We start from the raw sequence: 21,618 nt of genomic DNA on the forward strand, positions 1-21,618 counted from the left end.
GAAAGCAAGGGAAAAAGGGTGGCTTCACTCAGTTGATAGGAATGTCAGATGGGGTAGAGCGAGCCAGGGTGCTCGTGGGGATCATCAGATCTGTGGGGGATGGTGCCACCATATGCTCTATTCGTAGACAATTACAAAGTGACTAGCAGGACTGGTTTGGCAAGTGCCCCTGCTAGAAATGGGTCATGGAGAGGCCAAACTTTAGAGAATGTGCCAAGCATGGGATGGGACTGGATCCGGGTCATAATGTACTCTGGCACTAGGGGGCGGGAGTGGTCATGAGCTCCCAGGATATCTGCTGGGGACAGGCCCTTGGTTGTATGTGTGTCTGTGTGTGGGCGCACGTGCACACCTGCAGGGAGTACAATTGCATGAGCAAGCCTGGAGATATGTAGGGCTCACATACACAGGGACGCTGAGCTGCAGTTTGGGTGGGAGTGGCAGTACAGGGGCCTCCTTTCCTCAGCTCAACTCACTGGGCTTGGGAGTTCCCAGTTTGAGTAGGTTGGGAGAGCCAGAAGTTCCCCTCGACCTGGAGATCCAAGCCCTTTCAGGTATTCGGCTCCCTCTCATTTCTTCAGTACTCAGCATCTTCCCAGAGGGCACCCCCCAATCACCCTCAATTATTGGGTCCCTTCTGCTCCCTGGCACTAGCCCACCTGCTGCTCATCTCCACCCTCTGACGTCATCTGTTTCTTTGCTTGTGTGTCCTGTCTCTCCCTTAGAATGTGAGCTCTGATATGGCAGGGCCAGATTTCCTTATTCATGTCCTCATAATAGTGCTGGGTGCATGAAAACTGCCCCATAAATACCTGGGTAAAGGTGAGGGAATGAAAGGGCAAGAGATCCGGGAGGCCTCAAGGCCAGGTTCTTGGCTCTGGGAGGATCCTCCCCTTCCCGCTCCTCCTTGCAGTTTCCCATGGTCATCCCAGCTGCTGGGGGCACCTCCACCCACCCCTCCATCTTCGCTGAGCCCATGTGTCTGCTCTGGGCTGTGTGGGAAGGAGCAGGCAGAGGCCCCGCCCATCAAAGGTCCATAGCTCCCTGGGCGGGTGAGACTACAGGGCAGAGGAGCTCAAGTCCCAGTACTCAGGAGAGGGTCCTGGGCCCCGGGAGTGGCATCCTCAGGCCAGGACATGAATCGCTGAATTCTCAGAGGAGACAGAGATGGGGGGAGTGGTTAAAGAGGGCTTCCTGGAGGGCCACTGTAAGCCAGATTCTGGAGAGGGTAAAGATGGGGAGGACATTGTTGGGGTGAGGGAAACCACATAAGTGAGGCTTGGAAGCCAAGATAAGGCAGATGCATCCAAGCTGGAAAGCTGGTGCTGAGATGGGGGCTCCATGAGCTGGGAGAGGAAGAGTCCCCAGTTACTGGCTACCTGGCTCAGCCAGCACAGTGTGCACAGAAGGAAGTGACTTCCTCAAGGTCACAGCACAAAAACGATGAAGCTAGGACTCAAACCCAGGCTTCCTACACACAAAGCCACAAAGTCTCAATGCCACAGCCACAGGAAGCTGTCTCTGGCACACAAAATGACTGAAAGCTGCCTGATGCAGAGCCCAGCCCTGAGGTCAGAGCTGGGAACATTGCCCCTGGGGGCAGGTGTAAGTTTGGTCTCTTGGTGGTCCTCAGGAATGTTGTCTGCCCTTAAAAGTCTGGAGAGTGCCTCTTCCTCCAGGAAGCCTTCCCTTCATACTCTACTCTCATCCACCCCACTTCATGAGCTCCTTCTCACTTTATTATGCTGTACTACATGTCTCTGGGGATGAGACATATCAGCCTGGGCGCTGGGTCCCTGGAAATTGGCATAGTGCATGTTGTTGGCTGGTACTGCTGAGTGAATGCTATGCCAGTCCTTACCCAGACCCTATACTGACTCTAACTCCTGAACTGCTACCAGCCCAGAGCCTGGCCTTACTTCACACTCACCTTCAGCAATTTGCACTGCTCCTTGATGACAATATACATTCATCACAGTCACATCCAGCCCCACCTCCAGTCCACTTGGAAACTAGTGTTCCATTGGGTTTGCCCTCCCTGACCCTAAGCCCCTTTGCAGGGCTACCCCTTGGCTCTGGCAACAGGAGGCTGAGTTGTTTTTCCACCATTAAGGTCAGCTTTGCATGGACCCAGGACACAGGCATATTCTCTTGTCCAGGGCAGGCCTTTGCAAAATAGCTGCAGTTTGGGCTCAAGCAGGGACCACAAGTCAGACGAGACAAGAAATGTCTAAAGAGGGAGTCACGTGCCTGGCTTCTATGGGTCTGCGGACGGACCAGGCAGGCTGATGGAGGAAGCTCTCTGGGTCCCTCCCCAGACAACATTTAATATGCAGCTGAAGGACTGAATGACAAACTTTATTAGAAACGCTCCTCATTCATCAGTCAAATTCACATTAAGATGGGGGCAGTGGGGGTGGGGTAGGGAGAGGCAGTGCTGTCTGGGGCTCTGATATCCCACTGCTGTGAGGATTTCCAGTTAAAAATGAGTCTGGGCAGAGAGTGTCTGAAACATGTAAGAGGTGGCGGCAGCAGTGGCGGCAGAGGCAGCAGCAGCATTCCTGGGAGAGGACCAGGCTCGGAGCGGATGGAGAATGTGTCTCCCATATCCACCCTTCCAGTCACAAGGCCGCCCCCACAGACCTCAGCTGATAAATAAACAGCACATCACACACACATTTGAAACAGGAAACAGACTCGTACAAGTCTCCTGAAGTGAAAAAATAATTTCCTCAAATAAAGCTTTGTGACAGCCATGCTGCGCCCTGAATGGACCATGCGCAGAGACCCTGACACTCCAGGAAGGCCTCCCAACCCAGGACACATCAGACTTGGGTGTCACCATGCCCCCGGTTCCCCCGTTCCCCCGTTAGCACCTTTGGACTAAGTACTGTCCTCTCCGCATTCCTCTTTTAAAATGCAAATGCTACTTAAAATAATCGTAAGGATATGCTCTTCCCTGGGGCGAACCAGTCAGACTCCTCTTCCCTGAGGAGAGGTGTCTGGGCATCCAGAGAACTGTGAGTCAGTGGCTGGGAAGCAGGGCACGTGGAAAGGGGTAGGTAAACAACGTTCAAAGAGGTAAGCCGGAAGGTGTCTCCACACTGCACTGTCCACTTGCCAGGTCTGCGGTTGGGCCTCCTGGGAACAGTCCCTCAAAGTGGCAGAAAGTCCTAAAATGGCATGACAATCCTGCTGCCCTGGCAAGGGGTGTGGGCCAGGAGGGGCACAGCGTCAGGCTGCTTTCATCATTCATTATTCAGAGGCAATTTTCTCCCTGCACTGGCTAATTTCTCCCTGGCCCTGTCTGCAACAGGGCACACAATAGAAAGTCTCCTGCCGAAATGTTTTATTCATTCTCTTGAATAAGGAAACAGGCTCTCTGATCAATACAGTGGCTGCTGTGTCCTGGTTGGTGGCAGGATTTCCAGCAGGTGCAGACTCCAGGCTCTCTGTGGCTCCGAAGGAGGTGTCTGACTTGGGAGGGCTGCCTCGAGGGCAGTAGATACTGTTGGCAACAGACCTTTCGTTTCCAAAGTTGATACCACATCCTGGTCTTTGAAAGAACTGAGTGTTCTGGGGAGCCGGGGGAAGGGTAGATCCTTTCCCCGATGTGCCATGGGACTGTGAATGACAGGCGGGCCGGGCCCTGCGTTGTGTGTCTGTGCTGCCTGTCAGGCCTGGCTCACTGGTACTGCAGATAGTTTTTGAGAGACTGAGGCAGGGGCAGGGAGCTGATGTCCCGCAGGCGCTGGCGGCCCAGGGCCGAGCGGACGGATCTCCGGCACAGGTCCATCAGTGGCAGGGGCTCGGCTGCAACGAGAGGGAAGCAGTTAGAATGTGCCCCGCGCCGTCCTGGCACCTTCTCATCCCAGCCCCCGCTGCACACCGCCTCCTGCCCGCTCCTCTGAGCTGACCTTCAGGGCCAATGGCTTCTCCTCTGAGAAGATTTCTCTGGTTACATAAGCTGAAGGCGTAGAGCAGTGTTCATCAGACCGTGGAATGCAACCAGTGAGACTAAAGAGTCACAAAATCAATTCAGTGGGTGGTGACCAGCAATAATTTTTTTTTGAAAAAAGAGAAAATGGGAGCAATACTCATAGAAAGGATAAATATTGTTTCATGAAAGCCTTGTCTCTGATGTAGGTGTTTAGTGTGTCTTAATGTGAAAAGGACTTCTCGCTGCAGGCTATGATGGCAAATGTTTAAAAGCCGCTGGCCTTGGGTGGATCTGCAGAGGGGTTTCCTCTACAAACCGGTTAGATTCTGAGAGGCTGCCTGAAATACCTGTGAACCCTGAAACTTCCCCTATAACTTTCCTTGATGGTCAGCAGCGGGTTGCATTTTCTTCCAGCACCTAGCTCTGGAAAAATTTGTAAGTTAAAATCCATAAATAATGGAACCCCTGGACATAGGACCAGTTAAACCAAGTTTAACTAGGTCTATTGCAGACACCTTTAGTAAGCTCTTATTCTGGTCCAAGCCCTATGATTAGCCCTGGGGAAACAGGGATAACTAAGCTAACACCAGAGGCAGCTCTGAAACAGGGTGGGGGTGGAGGGGGAGGTGGAGGCTCATGATCTGGGATTTTAAATAGGTGAATCATTTTAATAGAGTGTAATATATGCAATAATTCCTAAATATACAGGTACAGAAACTGGGAATTTCTTACACAGAAGAGCTATTTGAAAGCTTCAAAGAGAAGACATATGATGGGGTTTTGAAGAGTGAATAGGAGTGTTAAAGGCACATGAGGGTGGAGAAGGTATCCTAGGCAGAGAGAACAGGTAAAGGCAAAAGAGGAATAAAACAGGACAGGCTGGAGGTTTGTGGAGAGAGGAACAGCGCTGATCAGTTAGCACCCGCTGGAAGGAAGATGATGATGATGGTCACATGGCATCTGGTATGGTTTGTACAGGCCTGATTTCCCCAATCCTACAGGAATATGCTGGAAGCCTGAACCTGCATCTTAATACTTTTTTTTGGTAATAGAATAAATGATATTTCATAAACATCCTATAATGTACTAAGATACAATAAAACTGTTGAGTGGTGAATACTAACACAAGAACTGTGATAGGAATAGTACCACAGAGAAAGGCCCTCTACAGATCCACCCGAGGCCTGCAGCTTTCAAACATTTTTTATCATGACCTGCAGTGAGAAGTACTTGTTACATGGGAATGTAGTCAAGAGTCAAGAATATGTTTTACAGGAATTTTTATTTACCTGAGCTGTAGAGTTAATAAGGGGAGCCATTAAAATTAAAGTGGGGCTCGGGGCACAGGCTTTGGAAGCTGTGCACAAGAGTACATCCAGCTCTCCTTCACTTGAGGCCAGATCCCAAGGCTATCTGCAGGGAGCACTAGTGGCTCAAACACTCACCTCTGTATCCTCTTTTTAAAACAATTATTTATTATTTTTATTGTATAATTCCACTTGTACAAAATCTCCAGAACAGGGAAATATGGAGACAGTATATTGATCCTCACAGAAAATGAGGCTGGACAGGGGAAGCCCAGCCATGCCCTGTTTTCCAGGCGCAGAAGGCTGATCGCTCACCTCCAGTCACCCAATCACTGTGCCTAGGCCAACATTTGACAGCCCTCCCTCAGGGTGTCCCCATCTCTCCTCCAGCAACACCCTTGTACCCAGTTCTCCCACTCCCTGTCCCCCATCTGGCATCAAGAAAACTGAGCTGTTGAAGTTTCAAAATCATTGGCAGACCTTAAGAGATTTTCTTATCACTTTAACACCCTAGGCACATAACAGGTATTCGACGTCCAATATGCTTAGCCTTGTCAGCAAACCCAACTCCTTGTGTGTTGCCTGCCCAATTAGGGGCGGAAGAGGACAGATGCCTTTTATCTTCATCTGTCTGCAGTCACTGAAATCAATCTGGAGTCTAAATTCCAAAGGGAGAAAGAAAAGGAGTTCAGAGTACGTTGCTAGCTCTAAATGTGAAATATAAATCATCTCTCCTCACTTCTGAGGGGAGAGTAAACTGACAATCCCAAAGTGCACAGAAAAAGTCCTTGAGTTCCTGCCCCCAATGTGGAACGTTAAGAGCTCAGAGAATGCCCAGCGTTGGCTGTGCCCATTCCCTTGGCTCTTCTTTCTCACCTCCCCTGGCTTTGAGGCTTTTTTTGGAACTACCAAATGTCAAAACTTGGAAATAATCACCTAGATAGGAAGTGAAGCACAGAATTTTCCAGTATGGGAACTATTCTTAAAACTATTTTTTTTGACTAAACTTAAAACTGAAAAAGAATCACTATTCACAAAGGTGAATATCCAAATGGCCAATAAACATATGTAAAAGTGCTCAACTTCATGAATCATCAGGAAAGTAGAAATTAATACCATAATATGACTCTGCTACCTACCAACAAGGAAGACTAAAATGATTTCCTCTTTCCTGTGATGCCTGAGACCGAAGTCTGGAGTGATGAAGACCTCTGATAGGATCTGCTTAGAAGCTGTCAAATATTTAGCCAAAATTCATACCCAGAGTTAACTGCATAGCCTGTCCTCCAATCCAAGTTTGCTCAAACAGCTGTGATGATTCCAAGATTGTCTATGCAGACTCAACTGATGAATAAATAAATGTCCCCGACACTGTTAGGAGCTATTAATTTGGTCTTTTCTAAAAATAGGCTTTTCTTCTACTTTTTATTGTCTACTTATATTTAATTTATATATTAATGCAAAATGAGGACTCATATGTTTGTCTATTTCTAAATTTTTATTCAGTCTGTAACCCTCAGATGTAATTAACCTAATGAAAAGAAGCGGCAGGCCACTGTAAATTCTGTGAGACAGGAAAAGACCTCCGGTGCTCTCTTGAAAGCGCCACCTCCTGGCTGGAGGCCAACCAACTCAGGACATTACAGCAACTCATGACGGAACAAACTTGCTCCATGGAAGGAGAAAACAGGAGTTAATTCCACTGCCTGCCAAATCCTGGCTAACCAGTGGTTCCCAAGTCTGTCCATATTACAACCTCACTGCTAGCATAACCAGCATTAGAGAAAGCCACTAAACATATCTATAACCAAAGACTCTCACAGAGTCTACTTCACTCCCCTGCCACCTCCACCAGAGCAGGTGCTGGTATCCATGGCTGGGAGACCTGAAGACAGATCGCATCACAGGACTCCTTGCAAACATTTCCCATTTCCCAGCAGCAGCCCAGAGCCTGGTAGCCCCGCTGCATGGTTAGACCCAGAAGAGCAATAACAATCTTTGCAGTCCAGCTCTCAGGTAGCCCCATCCCTAGGGAAGCAGGAGAGCACCACATCAAGGTGGATAAAAATCCACCAAACAAGTATCTGCTGTCTTCAAGAGACTCACCTAGCACATAAGGACTCACATAAACTCAAGGTAAAGGGGGGAAAGAGATATTCCATGCAAACGGAAACCAAAAGCAAGCAGGAGTAGCTATTCTTATATCAGACAAAACAGGCTTTAAAGCAACAACAGTCTAAAAAGACAAAGAGGGGGCCGGGAGCGGTGGCTCAGGCCTGTAATCTCAGCACTTTGGGAGGCCAAGGCTGGTGGATCCCAAGGTCAGGAGATCAAGACCATCCTGGCTAACATGGTGAAACCCTGTCTCTACTAAAAACACAAAAAATTAGCTGGGTGTGGCGGTGGGCACCTGTAGTACCAGCTACTCGGGAGGCTGAGGCAGGAGAATGGCGTGAACCCAGGAGGTGGAGCTTGCAGTGAGCCGAGATCACACCACTGCTCTCCAGCCTGGGTGACAGAGTGAGACTCTGTCCCCCTCCCCCCAAAAAAAAGACAAAGAGGGACATTATATCATAATAAAAGGATCAGTCCAAGAGGAAAATATCACAATCCTAAATATAAAGGCACCTGACACAGGAGCTCCCAAATTTATAAAACAATTGTGACTAGACATAAGAAATGAGATAGACAACTACACAACAATAGTGGGGGACTTCAGTGCTCCACTGACAGCACTAGACAGTTCACCAAGACAGAGTCAACAAAGAAACAATGTAGTTCAACTATACCCTAGAACAAATGGACTTAACAAATATTTACAGAACATTCTACCCAACAACTGCAGAATATACATTCTTTTCTTCAGCACATGGAACATTCTCCAAGATAGACCATATGATAGGCCACAAAACAAGTCTCAATAAATTTAAGAAAATCAAATTACATCAAGTATCCTCTCAGACCACAGTGGAATAAAATTGGAAATTAACTCCAAAAGGAACCCTCAAAACTATACAAATACATGAAAATTAAATAATCTGCTCCAGAATGATCTTTGGGTCAACAATGAAATCAAGATGGAAATGTAAAAATTCTTTGAATTGAACAATAATAGTGACACAACTTTATAAAAACCTCCGGGATACAGTCAAAGCAGTGCTAAGAGGAAAGTTCATAGCATTAAATGCCTATATCAAAAAGCTGAAAGAACATGAATAGACAATCTAAGGTCACACCTCAAGGAACTAGAGAAACAAGAACAAACTAAACTCAAACTCAGCCGAAGAAAATAAATAACAAAGATCATAGCAGAACTAAATGAAATTGAAACAAAAAATACAAAAGATAAATAAAACAAAAAGCAGGTTCTTTGAAAAGATAAACAAAACTGATAGACCATTAATGAGAATAACCAAGAAAAGACAAGAGAAGATCCAAATAAGTTCAATTAGAAACAAAACAGGAGATATTACAATTGATACCACAGAATACAAAAGAGCATTCAAGGGTATTATTAAAACCTTTACACACACAAACTAGAAAATTTAAAGGAGATAGATAAATTTCTTGAAATATACAACCTTCCTAGATTAAATCAGGAAGAAATAGAAATTCCAAACAGACCAGTAACAAGTAGTGAAATTGAAATGGAAATTTAAAAAATGCCACCAAAAAAAGTCAAGGACCAGATGGATTCACAGCTGAATTCTATCAGGTATTCAAAGAATTGGTACTAATCTTTCTGAAACTATTCCAAAGGATAGAGAAAGAGGGAATCTTCCTTAAATTATTGTATGAAGCCAGCATCACTAATTATCAGGGAAATGCAAATTAAAACCACAATGAAATACTCCTGCAAGAATGACCATAATTTAAGAAATAACAGATGTCAAAAAATAGCAGATGTTTGTGTGGATGTGGTGAAAAGGGAACACCTTACACTGCTGATGGGAATGTAAACCAGTACAACCATTATGGAAAACAGTACGGAGATTCCTTAAAGAACTGAAAATAGAACTACTGCTTGATCTAGCAATCTCACTGCTAGGTATCTACCCAGAAGAAAATAAGTTATTGTATGAACAAGACACTTGCACATGCATGTTTATAGTGGCACAATTCACAATTGTAAAAATATGGAAACAGCCTAAATGCCCACCAACGAATTAGTGGATAAACAAAATGTGTATACATATATATATACACGCACACACACACACCTTGGAACACTACTCAGCCATAAAAAGGAATGAAATAATGGCAGTCACAGCAACCTGGATGAAGTTGGAGACCATTATTCTAAAAGAAGTAACTCAGGAATGGAAAACCAAATATCTATGTTCTCAGTTTTAAATGGGAGCTAAGGTAGGAGGATGCAAAGTCGTAAGAATGATATAATGAGGCTGGGCACGGTGGCTCACACCTGTAATCTCAGCACTTTGGGAGGCTGAGGTGGGCGGATCACGAGGTCAGGAGTTTGAGATCAGTCTGGCCAATATGGTGAAACCCTGTCTCTACTAAAAATAAAAAAGTTAGCCGGGCATAGTGGTGCTCACCCGTAGTCCCAGCTACTTGAGAAGCTGAGGCAGAAGAATCGCTTGAACCTGGGAGGCAGAGGTTGCAGTGAGCCGAGATTGTGCCACTGCATTCCAGCCAGGGCGACAGAGCGAGACTCCATCTCAAAAATAAGTAAATAAATAAATAAATAAACAAATACTTAAAAAATAAAAAATGATAAAATGGACTTTAGGGACTTGGGGGAAAGGGTGGGAGGGGATTGAGGGATAAAAGACTACACATTGAGTAGGGCATCAAAATTTCAGAAACCACCACTAAAGACTTTGTCCTTGAACCCAGAAACCACCTGTTCCCCAAAAACTATTGAAATTAAGAAAGTAAAAAAAAAAAGAATGACTAAAATGAAAAAAATAGTATTAAGTGCTGATGAGGATGTAGAGCAACCGGAATGCTCACAATGCTTTCAGTGGGAATGTGAACTGCACAACCACTTTGGAAAGCTAGGCACATTGACTAAAACTGCTGAATTTCCTGGGCAAACACCTAACAGAAAAGCATGTGCATGTTCACCAAAATGTACATTCACAAATGCTCATAGGAGCATTACTTGTAACAGCACCAAACTGGAAGCAACAATCCTGCTGTCCATCAACGGTGGAATGTAAAAATAAGTTGTGTAACTTCATATAGAATACTAATCAACCACAAGAATGAAAGAACCACAATTATATGTAAAAGCGTGGAGGAATCTTTCGACATAGTTTTGAGTGAAAAAAAGTACATTTTGTGTGACATCTTCTGTATAAAAACAAAAGCAAGGTGATGAAATTAGGGCAGAGGTGACCTTAAGGGAGTAGTGATGGGGAGGAGGCATGAGGGACTTCTGGGGGGCTGGTATTTTCTACTGCTTGAATTGAGTTCTGGTTCTACTAGCCTGTTGTTTGTAAACATCATCAAGCAGCACCCTTAAGATTTGTGTGCTGTCTACATATATCTTATACTTCAAAAACAAGTTTACATTAAAGAAAAAATCACTGACAGAAGTACTTGGTGAGAGGGAACACAAGTGAAGCATTTGCCTGCCCGCCCTAATAGGAAAAAGTAGGGGGAAGGAGCTGGCTTGGAATCCTAGCTTCTGCTCCCACCACCCATTTATTAGAGGAGAAAAATGTGAGTCCACATTTTTATCATCTGTAAAATGGGGATAGCAACACCTCCATCTATGGGCTGTTGTGATGATGGTATGACATAACAGGCCCCTTGCCTTAAAGGTGTTTTCTCTCTAAAGTGTGTCTTATTTCAGGCCATCAGCCCAAGAAGCACCCTTAAAAATAGTCATAATTTACTTATTGTGGTTCTACAAATGCCTCAGTACATCATCCTAATTGACAACAATGTTCTGCTCTTGAAGAAGATTTCCTGGAGCCAGGGATGCATGTCTGGTTTTGTGCTAAAAATATGACAAGGTAATCATTTCAAAAGTTCTCTAGTGACCTGAATATTCCTCAACTTTCCATCACTAACCATTGGACTTGGACTAGATGAACCACTGGACTTCCCAGGGACTCTGTTTAGCTATCAATAAAATGGGGAAAGTCACTGCATCCAGTTATGATGGTCTGTTTCTGTGACAGAAATGGGTGGAGATCTTGGCACAGAGATTGGTGGCTTAAGCTGCTTCCCTGGGCCCTTTGAAGTCTTCTCTGCCTGCAGTGAGAAGATGCCAAGACACAAGTCACTACCCTACCCCAACCCTGTATTTATATTTTGAAAAAAGATCAACATCTTAGGGTCAAGAGGTGAAATTCTCTTGTGGCAATTTTAGACAATGGTCAGCAGATGGGGGAGGGTTTGAGCGACAGTCCTGAAAGTTGAACTCAAATAGACCTGGGCACTGCTTGTTTTCAGGGAATGAAACGAGGAGGAGCCACATACATGTGCAAGCACACACACACTCTGTGGCAGACACTGTGCCCATCAGTTATCCACAGAATATGGTTTTGGTGTCTGAAGCCTCAGAATTGCTTTCATGCCCCTGAGACTCCCCTCATGCTGCTCCTTTTGCCTAGAACACTATTCCTTGTACTTCCTGCCAGGAGCATGCTTCATCTTTCCAGACTCAAATCAAGTGTCACTTCTTCCTCAATGACTTGGCTCCTCTGGCCTCAGGGTCTGCACCTGTTAGGTGTCAATCCACTTACTTAATCATGCAAATTGTCAAGTGTATCATTACCTGCAGTAATGATACTTCTAAAATATGGCATCCCTGTATCGACTGGCCCTGTCGTGGGCAACAGAGACCTCAGCTCCCATCTAGGAAGCATTTAGAACTTGGAGAGTTTTCTGTTGACAAGCTTCACTGTTTCCCCAGTAAAAAGGGTTGTGACTACAGCTGGGACACAAGCAGCATCTTCAGATGAACTCTGTGCCAACAAGCGTCATCCACACAGATGGTCCCCACAGTCCAGGTGGGGCCCTCATTTTTCCCTGGGATAGGGAGCTATCAAGTTACTTCTTGTGCACAGAGGAGTGTTGCACAGGAAAATAGTCCTAAATAATGCATGGCCTTCCCTAGCAACGCTGCAAAGCAAGGATGTGAGAAACCTCCAAAGGGGACAACTCAGAACAGGGAGTGCTTGAAAAATTCCATTCAAATGTTCCAGCTGAACTGTGTGGGGCTGTTCAAAGGATGAAGGCAGGGTGCTCAAGGGGGCAGCCTGGGCCCACACACTGCACCCCTCCCACCCAGCGTCTCCCTGAAATGACAGAAGATTCGCTCATGTGTGCATGCGTGTGCACGAGAGACAGGATAAGAGTGCTGGAAAACAAGAAAGGCCATCAGCAGCCAGACATTATGGTAAATTCCAGGAAGACAGGAAGCAGGTGCGACAGGATGGTGGAGAAATCAAGCAGCGAGACCAGTAGCCTTGTGTACCAGGGGTGCGCAGAGCTTTCACCAAAAGAGTCCCAGAGAAATCCTAAGCTCTAAGCAGTAAATATAGGGTAATCCTCAAAGAACTGTAATCCCAACATCTGGGACAGTTGTGTTTCTATCTGCCCCAGTTGCAGAGCCTGATCCAGCTCTGTTTGAGCAAGGCAGCCTTTGGGAGAGGCTCCTGGAGGTGTCAGGGTCCAATAGAGAAGCTGAATAGAGCATGGGCAAAACCTCCACAGCAGAGGTGGGCAGGATTTGTGGGAAAGACACCTCCACTTCAATGAAGAACTCAAGGGTCTGGCTCCGTGACTCAGTACTGACAGGAGAGTGTGTCTGGCAAAATATTTTCATCCAGACTCCTCACCCTCCCAGGCTAAGGGGAGCTACACTGTTGCAGAGCAAACAGCAGCTTCCTTTTTGGATGTGTGCAGTGGCTCTGAAAGAAGAGCTTCTATCCCCCTAGTCTGAAAGTTACTCAAGGAGGCATTCCAGCAAAATGAAAAAGGAGCCCTAGAAACAGGATGGTACCCACCTCCGGAAAAAGAGGAGAGTGAATGTAACCCTGAAGTGAAGGAAGGTAGAATGGAACAATTTGAAGTTCTGTTGGATCCTGATGCTTAGTAGAACCTCTTTCTAGCAGCTGACTTTGCTAAAGAGCCATCCCCCGATGATGCTCTGTCCCCCTCACCTCTGACTCCAGCCCTCAGCTTCCCCACCACTCAGATCTTCCACTGCACCCTTTGGAACTGCCACTCCACATACAGAAAACTGCAACCCCAGCTTCTTCTCTGTGAGCTCCCCTCCACTGCCTTAACTGGACCAAGCATTCCGTCCCGGCACCCCGCTGCCCTTCCACCTTCTCTGGGGGCTGTGTACTCACTCAGGCCTGGAGGCAGGGCAGGGCCCCTCCTGGCTCCTCTGCCATATACAAAGCTCCACACCCACCTTCTGGTTGTGAGAAATCCCCCTTCCTGTGTGGTTCACACCACTTGGCTCAGTCCTCTCTCCACTCCTTGATGCTGTCATCCACTGACTGCTGGTCCCACGTTTGTCAGGGCTTTGGCCTGGCCTCCCACACCCTCTCTCCACCTGTACCTGCCACCCTCTGATGATTCCTCCACAGGGATCACTTTCTCATCACTTAGGCTCCTGATTCTTGACTGCCAGATCCTCAGGGACCCTCTCCTCCACCCAGCCACTATTACCTGGGCCACCATGAACCTCAGCATCACCCCAAACCCATTCCTGCACACCAGTCTCTGACCAATGAATCACTACACTCCAGCCCCCTCCCCACTGACCATAACCATTATTTCCTCTCAGGGAAACCTGGAGGCCACAGGGCCGTCTCTTAAGATCTGCTCAACCCACCAGCCTTCTTTTTCTTCCCCTCCCCTCCTCATCCAGTTGAACAATTTACTACTGCCAGGAACCAAGGGTATGGGGTCAGGCAGGCCAATGGGGTAGCCAGTGAGGGGCTGTGGGAGGGGCAGGGCTAGGGACTAGGAAGTGCACTGGGAACAAAGAACATCTGGAATTCTGTTCGGTTCTCAGTTCTTAGACCTCAGTTCCGCAGGGCCTAAGAGAGGATTTGTCCTCCTTTCCCTGACCTGCCATGCAGCTGGGCAACTGGGAGCCCTGGGTGCCTGGCCAGTCTCAGCCACCAGCTGGCAGAGTGGCCTCGCCTTCCTTTTCCAGCTTGTGTCTCCATCAGAGTGGGAAATGGCTTGGCATGATGGCTGAGGCGCCTCTGCACTGGTTGACGTTTGGCAGAACAGAAATCACATTTAATCCTGGCAGTGAAAGGGCCTTGACTGTACCAAATCAAATTAGATTTGATAGAAAAAAAATGCACATGAAAAAGTGAATGGCAAGGCAAGTGATGCCTGTGAGATAAATGTTAGAAGAGCCTTGCAGAACTGGGGATGTGGCTTCTGAGCTCTGGACAGAGGCCAGGCAGGTTTCCTCGGGGAGGTGGGGCTGAACCAGGCCCAAAGGCAGGGCTGGCTCTGAGCTGCTGTTCTTATCAAAGGCGGGACTGGCTGAACTGAGGCCTCACTCAGCTTTACAGGTGAGGCTCATTTTAGCCATGGGCTCATACTAGCATTGTCAAAGGAACAAGGGGTCTAGAGACCTGAACCCCTCTCTGGGGGCCTTCCTTCCACAGGCCTCTGCCTTCCTGGCCAAGAGCTCAGCAGCGCTCAGCTGCCTCTCCACTGCTGGCTTGCTGCTGCACCCCAGCCCTGCTGAGCCACATAGATGTTCACTATTGACCCCCTCCCAGCTGTGAGGAAGAATGATTGGCTCCAGGAAGGCGCTGGAGACTCGGGTCCTCCTGGGGGTTTGTGTCCAGGACCACTGTTAGGTCTTCTTGACCTCGAAGCATACACATCTTGGAGAAACCTCTGTGTGTTTGGGTTGGGCAGGAAGTGAAGAGGTGGAAGAAGGTCCCATCCCTTGCCCAGCCTTTGAGAGCCCGGGCTGGGACATGGGGGGCTGTATTGGAGGTGGATCCTAGCTCAGCCTCCACCCTCATGCACGGCCCATGCCAGACTCTTTCAGTAGCCTCTTACCATCGAAAGCAGAGGCAGATCTACCACTAATCTATCCATGGAAGGGGTCAGAGTGGGCTGTATTTTCACAGAGGAATTCAAGTTCTATTCCAGCCAAGGTCCTAGCAAACTCAGCTCGTGGACCCGTCTCTGATGGTGCTTGTGTGAATTAAAGGAGGTAACCTATGGAAAGGATTAAAGCATGGTCTGGCATATGCTCAGATGCCACCGATGTTTGGTTTGCTGTTGTTATTTGGTCTCCCTGGGTCTGTGGAAGAAGATCCTCTGGGGTTGATAAAATGGGCAGATGGTGTCCCTAGAGAAATATCACCCTTGGGATGTTGGTAGCAAGCCTGGAACCCTGGTTGGAAATTGAAGGAAAGTGGGAGAAAAACAGAGGACTGGACTGGGGTCCAGGAGCCTTGATCTCTATGGATGTGGACTTGGGGTCAGCTTCCATTCCAACAGGCTGCTCCATCTTCTCTCTTCAGGATTGAGTCTGAGATCTCCTGAGCCCAGGGCCTCAGGGATGAAAGGCTGGCTGGGACCTGGGCTGTTGCAGTGAATGCCACTCTTCAGGTCAAGGAAGGCAGGGAGGTGGAGGCAGAGGTGACTGGGTTCAGGAGACAGGGGTTTGAATCTCAGTTCCACCATTAACCCCTTGGGATGCTACAACATTCCTTCCCTCTCCGAGTTTCTCTTTCCTGTCTGAGGCCACTGAACGAGATTTTTCTCTAAGCATCTGGTCAGTTCTGAAATGCTGGGGCTCACTCTCTTGTGGTGAATCATAAAACCCCACAGCCTTGGGGAGCATTTGGTGGGGTGGCAAGGATGTAACCAGAACCCCTTTCTCAGGCAGGTTTTTCAAAGCTGTCTGCGTGGGGCACCCATATGCTTGACTGGCCTTCCCACAAAATCTCCATGAGCAGGGGAAAGGCCAGGATCCAGTATGATTCTCCTCTGTCTCCACACCTCTTAGAAGAGAAGCCTTGGACCAGGAGAATGATATTTTTATAGTAATATTTATTTAAAACTCCCAAAGAAAACCAAGTCACAAAATCAACTGGTTTTTTTTTTTTTTTTGGTGTCATTAAAGTTCAAAATGAGCCCAATATATAGGAGCCGAATTGCAACCCTTCCCTGAATATGAGTGGAGGGAGGAGGGGTCTGCAGAGACAACCCTGGGGCAGGATGCAGCCTCCTGATTCTCAGAGGAACCACATACATCCCCCTGCACCCTGGGCCCTGCTTATTTCTGCAGGTAAACTGTGGTCTCAGAATGAGACTGACCCCTGGCAGGGGGCACATGTTGACTTCAATTCATACTAATGGACATGCCTGAGAACACCTGAGTCCAGGTATTATGAGGAGGAGGCATGGGAGTCCTGGTCTCCAGGGTTCTGAACCTTCTGATTTTTCCCCTGTCATGATGTGATGAAGGCACAGAGCTGCCCTGACTCTAATATTACCGCAACATCAGCCACTTCCTGTCTGAGTGCAGATCCTGCCACCTTATGCTGGTGAGAGCATGGGTGAAATGCAGAGAAGGAGCTAACCTCATCAGAAAATTCAGTTCCGAAGAGGCAGAAAGAAAAAAATGGCTCTGTTCAACTGCTTACAACCAAAGTCATACCTGTGAAAGTTACAAGAATCATTTCTTCATATGAAAAAAATTATATAAAGGCACATCTCCCCTTCCATTTTTGCATTCCTGGATTTTGATCAGGATGATCGATAATGGTTTTCCTGGAAGTTGAGACATTTTTCTTGTGGGGAGAAGTGAAAAATGACACTACATACCTCAATTCAACATGTACTTAACTCCTTATCCAAATTAGGGACATTGTCACACGCAATCTCTGCCCAGTCCTTGTCTGGGACCCTCATTAGCCTGGCTATGTGGTCTGTGGACTGGCAGCACCAGTGTCACCTGGGAGCCTGTTGAAAATGCAGGATCTCGTGCTCCACCCTGACCTACGGCATCATAAGCAACATTTTAACATGCTCTGAGTGATTCTGATACACTGGTCCACACGCCTCACAGACATGACAACGCTCTGCAGTGAAACCAAGTTCCTTGCCCTTCCTTCTTACTGCTGTACTTCTCTAGTGGGAGCCCTGTCTTTGTAGTGGTGTTACCAGGCTGAGGCCTTCAGACACACTCACGATGTCCCTCCTCTGCTCTCCAAGCCCAACCTACCCCCAAGTGCTTTCATGTCCACCTCCTAAACATCTCTGTGCTCCATCCTTTCTATCTTCCTGACTCCGTTATGAACACAGCCTCCCTAGATCTCCTTGCCCTTCTCTGTCCCCATCCAACATAGCACACACCTGCTGCTGTGAGCCCTTCTCCACACCCTCATCAGACTCTCCCAGGCAGAGGCCTGTGAATGGTTCTCATCATTATGGTGACGAAACCTGAGAGTTTTATGAGACGGTCCTAGTTTGAAATATTCTGTCCTGCTGCCAGACCTCATTGTCCTAATTTGGGGTTTGGGAAATGTGGTCTCCCTGCCCTCAAACTTCAGGAAATCCCTGACCACCCTGAATCACTGTAGAACCATTCCCTGTTGCTGGAGCTGTCCTCACCCCTATGGGCTCCCATAGGCAGGGCTGGGAGCTGTCCTCACCCCTATGGGCTCCCACAGGCAGAGCTGGGTCTCATGCTAGCTGTACAGCCCTTACCGCTCTGCTTTGGATATTGTGGGTGCTGGATCAATAAGAATGAGAAACCCGGTGTTCAGGAGAGAGGAGGCAGCTGAAATTAGCCTGCATCTCTACAAAGGAAAATGCAGCCCAGGTCCTCTATGCAGGTAATGAATAAAAAGTAGCTCTTTCATACTGCCCTGAGTCCACGGAAGAACCCTGGCAAGGCCCTGCAGGCAGATAGAATTAGTAACACACTGCACCAGTTCCTTGGTCTGGTAGAGGATACTCCTAACTCAGCTTAAAATTGTCCCAGAAAATCTGACTGTGTTTAACTTGGAGCCTGCCCTGGGGAGCTGCACAATGGTTGGACATGCTGGCCTCGGATGGGACATCCCTTGTCACATGGGGAGAGTGTCAGGTGGGGGTGCCTCTGGGTTGGCATGCACCCTGCTCCATGGATCTTCCCAACCTCTGCAGTGTTCTCTGTCACTGCAGCACTAGAACAACCCAGCCGCCCCTACAGGTACTGAAAGAAACATATCCAACATGGGAGAGCAGGCAGGGGAAGCAGAAGGGTGCTTGCAGAGACAGCTAGTGCTAATTTCATCCAGGGCAGGGTGAAGTCCTCAGGAATGAGTCCCCAATTCCCTGTGGCATCTCCTTCTAAAAAGGAATGAGGAATGTGGGGACAGCAGGACTTGCCTACCAGATATCAGGCTATTTAACGCTGTAGCAATGACACTGAGTGGCACTGCTATAGGAGTAAGTAATTTAGGCAGTTGCAGAACAACTAAAATGAAACAAGGCATTATTGAGGCACACATCTATGCACAAAAAATCTATAAGGAAAAGAGCAAAGGAATAATAAGCACAAAATTCTAAGAGTGGTTGCCTGCAGCAAGGGTGCAGATTGGCAGAGATGACACGAGGGACATAAAGGTGCTTGGTTATCAATGTTCTAGGCACTGGGTTGGGTGGTGGATTCACGGGTGTGCATTACATTATAAAGGGGTAAACACATAAACAAGGAAATTAGAATTAAAGAGGGCTATGCATGGGACCAAAGATGACAGTGTATTACAACTAAGGATTATGTTTAATCCAATTCTGTATATCAGAAGTTCAGTTAAAAACAAAGAGAGAGGATTTAGGCCCAGTTTCTAAGATGGCCAAATAGGAACAGCTTCGGTCTGCAGCTCCCAGCGAGATTGACGCAGAAGACGGGTGATTTCTGCATTTCCAACTGAAGTACCTGGTTCATCTCACTGGGACTGGTTGGACAGTGGGTGCAGCCCATGGAGGGCGAGCCAAAGCAGGGCAGGGCATTGCCTCACCCAGGAAGCGCAAGGGGTTGGGAAATTTCCCTTTTCTAGCCAAGGGAAGCTGTGACAGTCTGTACCTGGAGGAACGGTACGCTCCTGCCCAAATACTGCACTTTTCCCACAGTCTTCGCAACAAGCAGACCAGGAAATTCCCTCCTGTGCCTGGTTTGGCGGGTCCCATGCCCACGGAGCCTTGCTCACTGCTAGCACAGCAGTCTGAGATTGACCTGCGATGCTGCAGCGTGGTGAGGGGAGGGTCGTCCACTGTTGCTGAGGCTTGAGTAGGTGGTTTTGTGCTCACAGTATAAACAAAGAGGCTGGGAAGTTCAAACTGGGCAAAGCCCCCTGCAGTTCAGCAAGGCCTACTGCCTTGCTGTAGATTCCACCTCTGTGAGCAGGACATATCAGAACAAAAGGCAGCAGACAGCTTCCACAGACCTAAATGTCCCTGTCTGACAGCTCTGAAGAGAGCAGTGGTTCTCCCAGCATGGTGTTCGACCTCTGAGAATGGACAGACTGCCTTCTCAAGTGGGTCCCTGACCCCCGTGTAGCCTGACTGGGAGACACCTCCCAGTAGGGGCTGAGAGACACCTCATACAGGCAGGCGCCCCTCTGGGATAAAGCTTCCACAGGAAGGATCAGGCAGCAATATTTGCTGTTCTGCAGCCTCTGCTGGTGATACCCAGGCAAATAGGGTCTGGAATGAACCTTCAGCAAACTCCAACAGACCTGCAGCTGAGGGGCCCAACTGTTAGAAGGAAAACTAACAAACAGAAAGGAATAGCATCAACATCAACAAAAAGCACATCCACACCAAAACCCCATCTGTAGGGGTCACTAACATCAAAGACCAAATGTAGATAAAACCACAAAGAGTGGGAGAAACCAGAGCAGAAAAGCTGAAAATTCCAAAAACCAGAGTGCCTCTTCTCCTCCAAAGGATTGCAGCTCCTCACCAGCAAAGGAACAAAACTGGACGGAGAATGAGTTTAAGTTGACAGAAGTAGGCTTCAGAAGGTTAGTAATAACAAACTTCTCGAGCTAAAGGAAAATGTTCTAACCCATTGCAAGGAAGCTAAAAACCTTGAAGAAAGGTTAGAAGAAAGGATAACTAGAATAAACTGTGTAGAGAAGACCTTAAATGACCTGATGAAGCTGAAAATCACAGCACAAGAACTTCGTGACGCATGCACAAGCTTCAATAACCGATTCAATCAAGTGGAAGAAAGGATATCAGTGATTGAAGATCAAATTAATGAAATAAAGTGAGAAGACAAGATTAGAGCAAAAAGAGTGAAAAGAAATGAACAAAGCCTCCAGGAAATATGGAACTATGTGAAAAGACTACATCTACATTTGATTGGTGTTCCTGAAAGTGATGGGGAGAGTGGATCCAAGTTAGAAAATACTCTTCAGGATATTATCCAGGAGAACTTCTGGATATTATCCAGGAGAACTTCAAGGCAGGTCAACATTCAAATTCAGGAAATACAGAGAACACCACAAAGATACTCCTCAAGAAGAGCAACCCCAAGACACATAATTATCAGATTCTCCAAGGTTGAAGTGAAGGAAAAAATGTTAAGGGCAGCCAGAGAGGAAGGTCAGGTTACTCACAAAGGGAAGCCCAACAGACTAACAGCGAATCTCTCGGCCGAAACCCTATAAGCCAGAAGAGAGCGAGGGCCAATATTCAACATTCTTAAAGAAAAGAATTTTCATCCCAGAATTTCATATCCAGCCAAACTAAGCTTCATAAGTGAAGGAGAAATAAAATCCTTTACAGACAAGCAAATGCTGAGAGATTTTGTCCCCATCAGGCCTGCCTTACAAGAGCTCCTGAAGGAAGCACTAAACATGGAAAGGAACAACTGGTACCAGCCACTGCAAAAACATGCCAAATTGTAAAGACCATTGATGCTAGGAAGAAACTGTATCAATTAACGGGCAAAAAAACCAGCTAACATCATAATGACAGGATCAAATTCACACATAACAATATTAACATTAAATGTAAATGGGCTAAATGCCCCAATTAAAAGAAACAGACTGGCAAATTGGATAGAGTCAAGACCCATCGGTGTGCTGTATTCCAGAGACCCATCTCACATGCAAAGACACACACATGCTCAAAATAAAGGGATGGAGGAAGATCTACCAAGCAAATGGAAAGCAAAAAATAAAAAAACAAAATTTAAAAAGGAGAAGTTGCAATCCTAGTCTCTGATAAAACAGACTTTAAACCAACAAAGATCAAAAGAGACAAAGAAGGCCATTACATAATGGTAAAGGGATCAATTCAACAGCAAGAGCTAACTATCCTAAATATATATGCACCCAATACAGGAGCACCCAGATTCATAAAGGAAGTCCTTAGAGACATACAAAGAGACTT

At 47.0% G+C, this 21,618-nt stretch overlaps 1 protein-coding gene across 2 annotated transcripts in view; it reads right to left on the reverse strand.

Moving 5' to 3' along the window:
• Window positions 1-2,337: 2,337 nt before the first annotated feature.
• The window catches only part of SPSB4 (splA/ryanodine receptor domain and SOCS box containing 4), a 72,579-nt gene continuing 53,298 nt past the window's right edge, over window positions 2,338-21,618 (reverse strand). The window contains exon 2 of one of the 2 annotated variants that reach the window (XM_017862786.1): window positions 2,338-3,813. In XM_017862786.1, the coding sequence (XP_017718275.1) occupies window positions 3,686-3,813 (128 nt within the window). In that variant the 3' untranslated portion in view covers window positions 2,338-3,685. Of the gene's footprint in view, window positions 3,814-3,892; window positions 4,018-21,618 lie in introns of those variants that run through there. The other variant, XM_017862795.1, reaches the window with a different exon arrangement.

Source organism: Rhinopithecus bieti, unplaced genomic scaffold, assembly GCF_001698545.2.
Source record: "Rhinopithecus bieti isolate Rb0 unplaced genomic scaffold, ASM169854v2 scaffold_2654, whole genome shotgun sequence".
In the NCBI taxonomy this organism is placed as follows: Eukaryota; Metazoa; Chordata; class Mammalia; order Primates; family Cercopithecidae; genus Rhinopithecus; species Rhinopithecus bieti.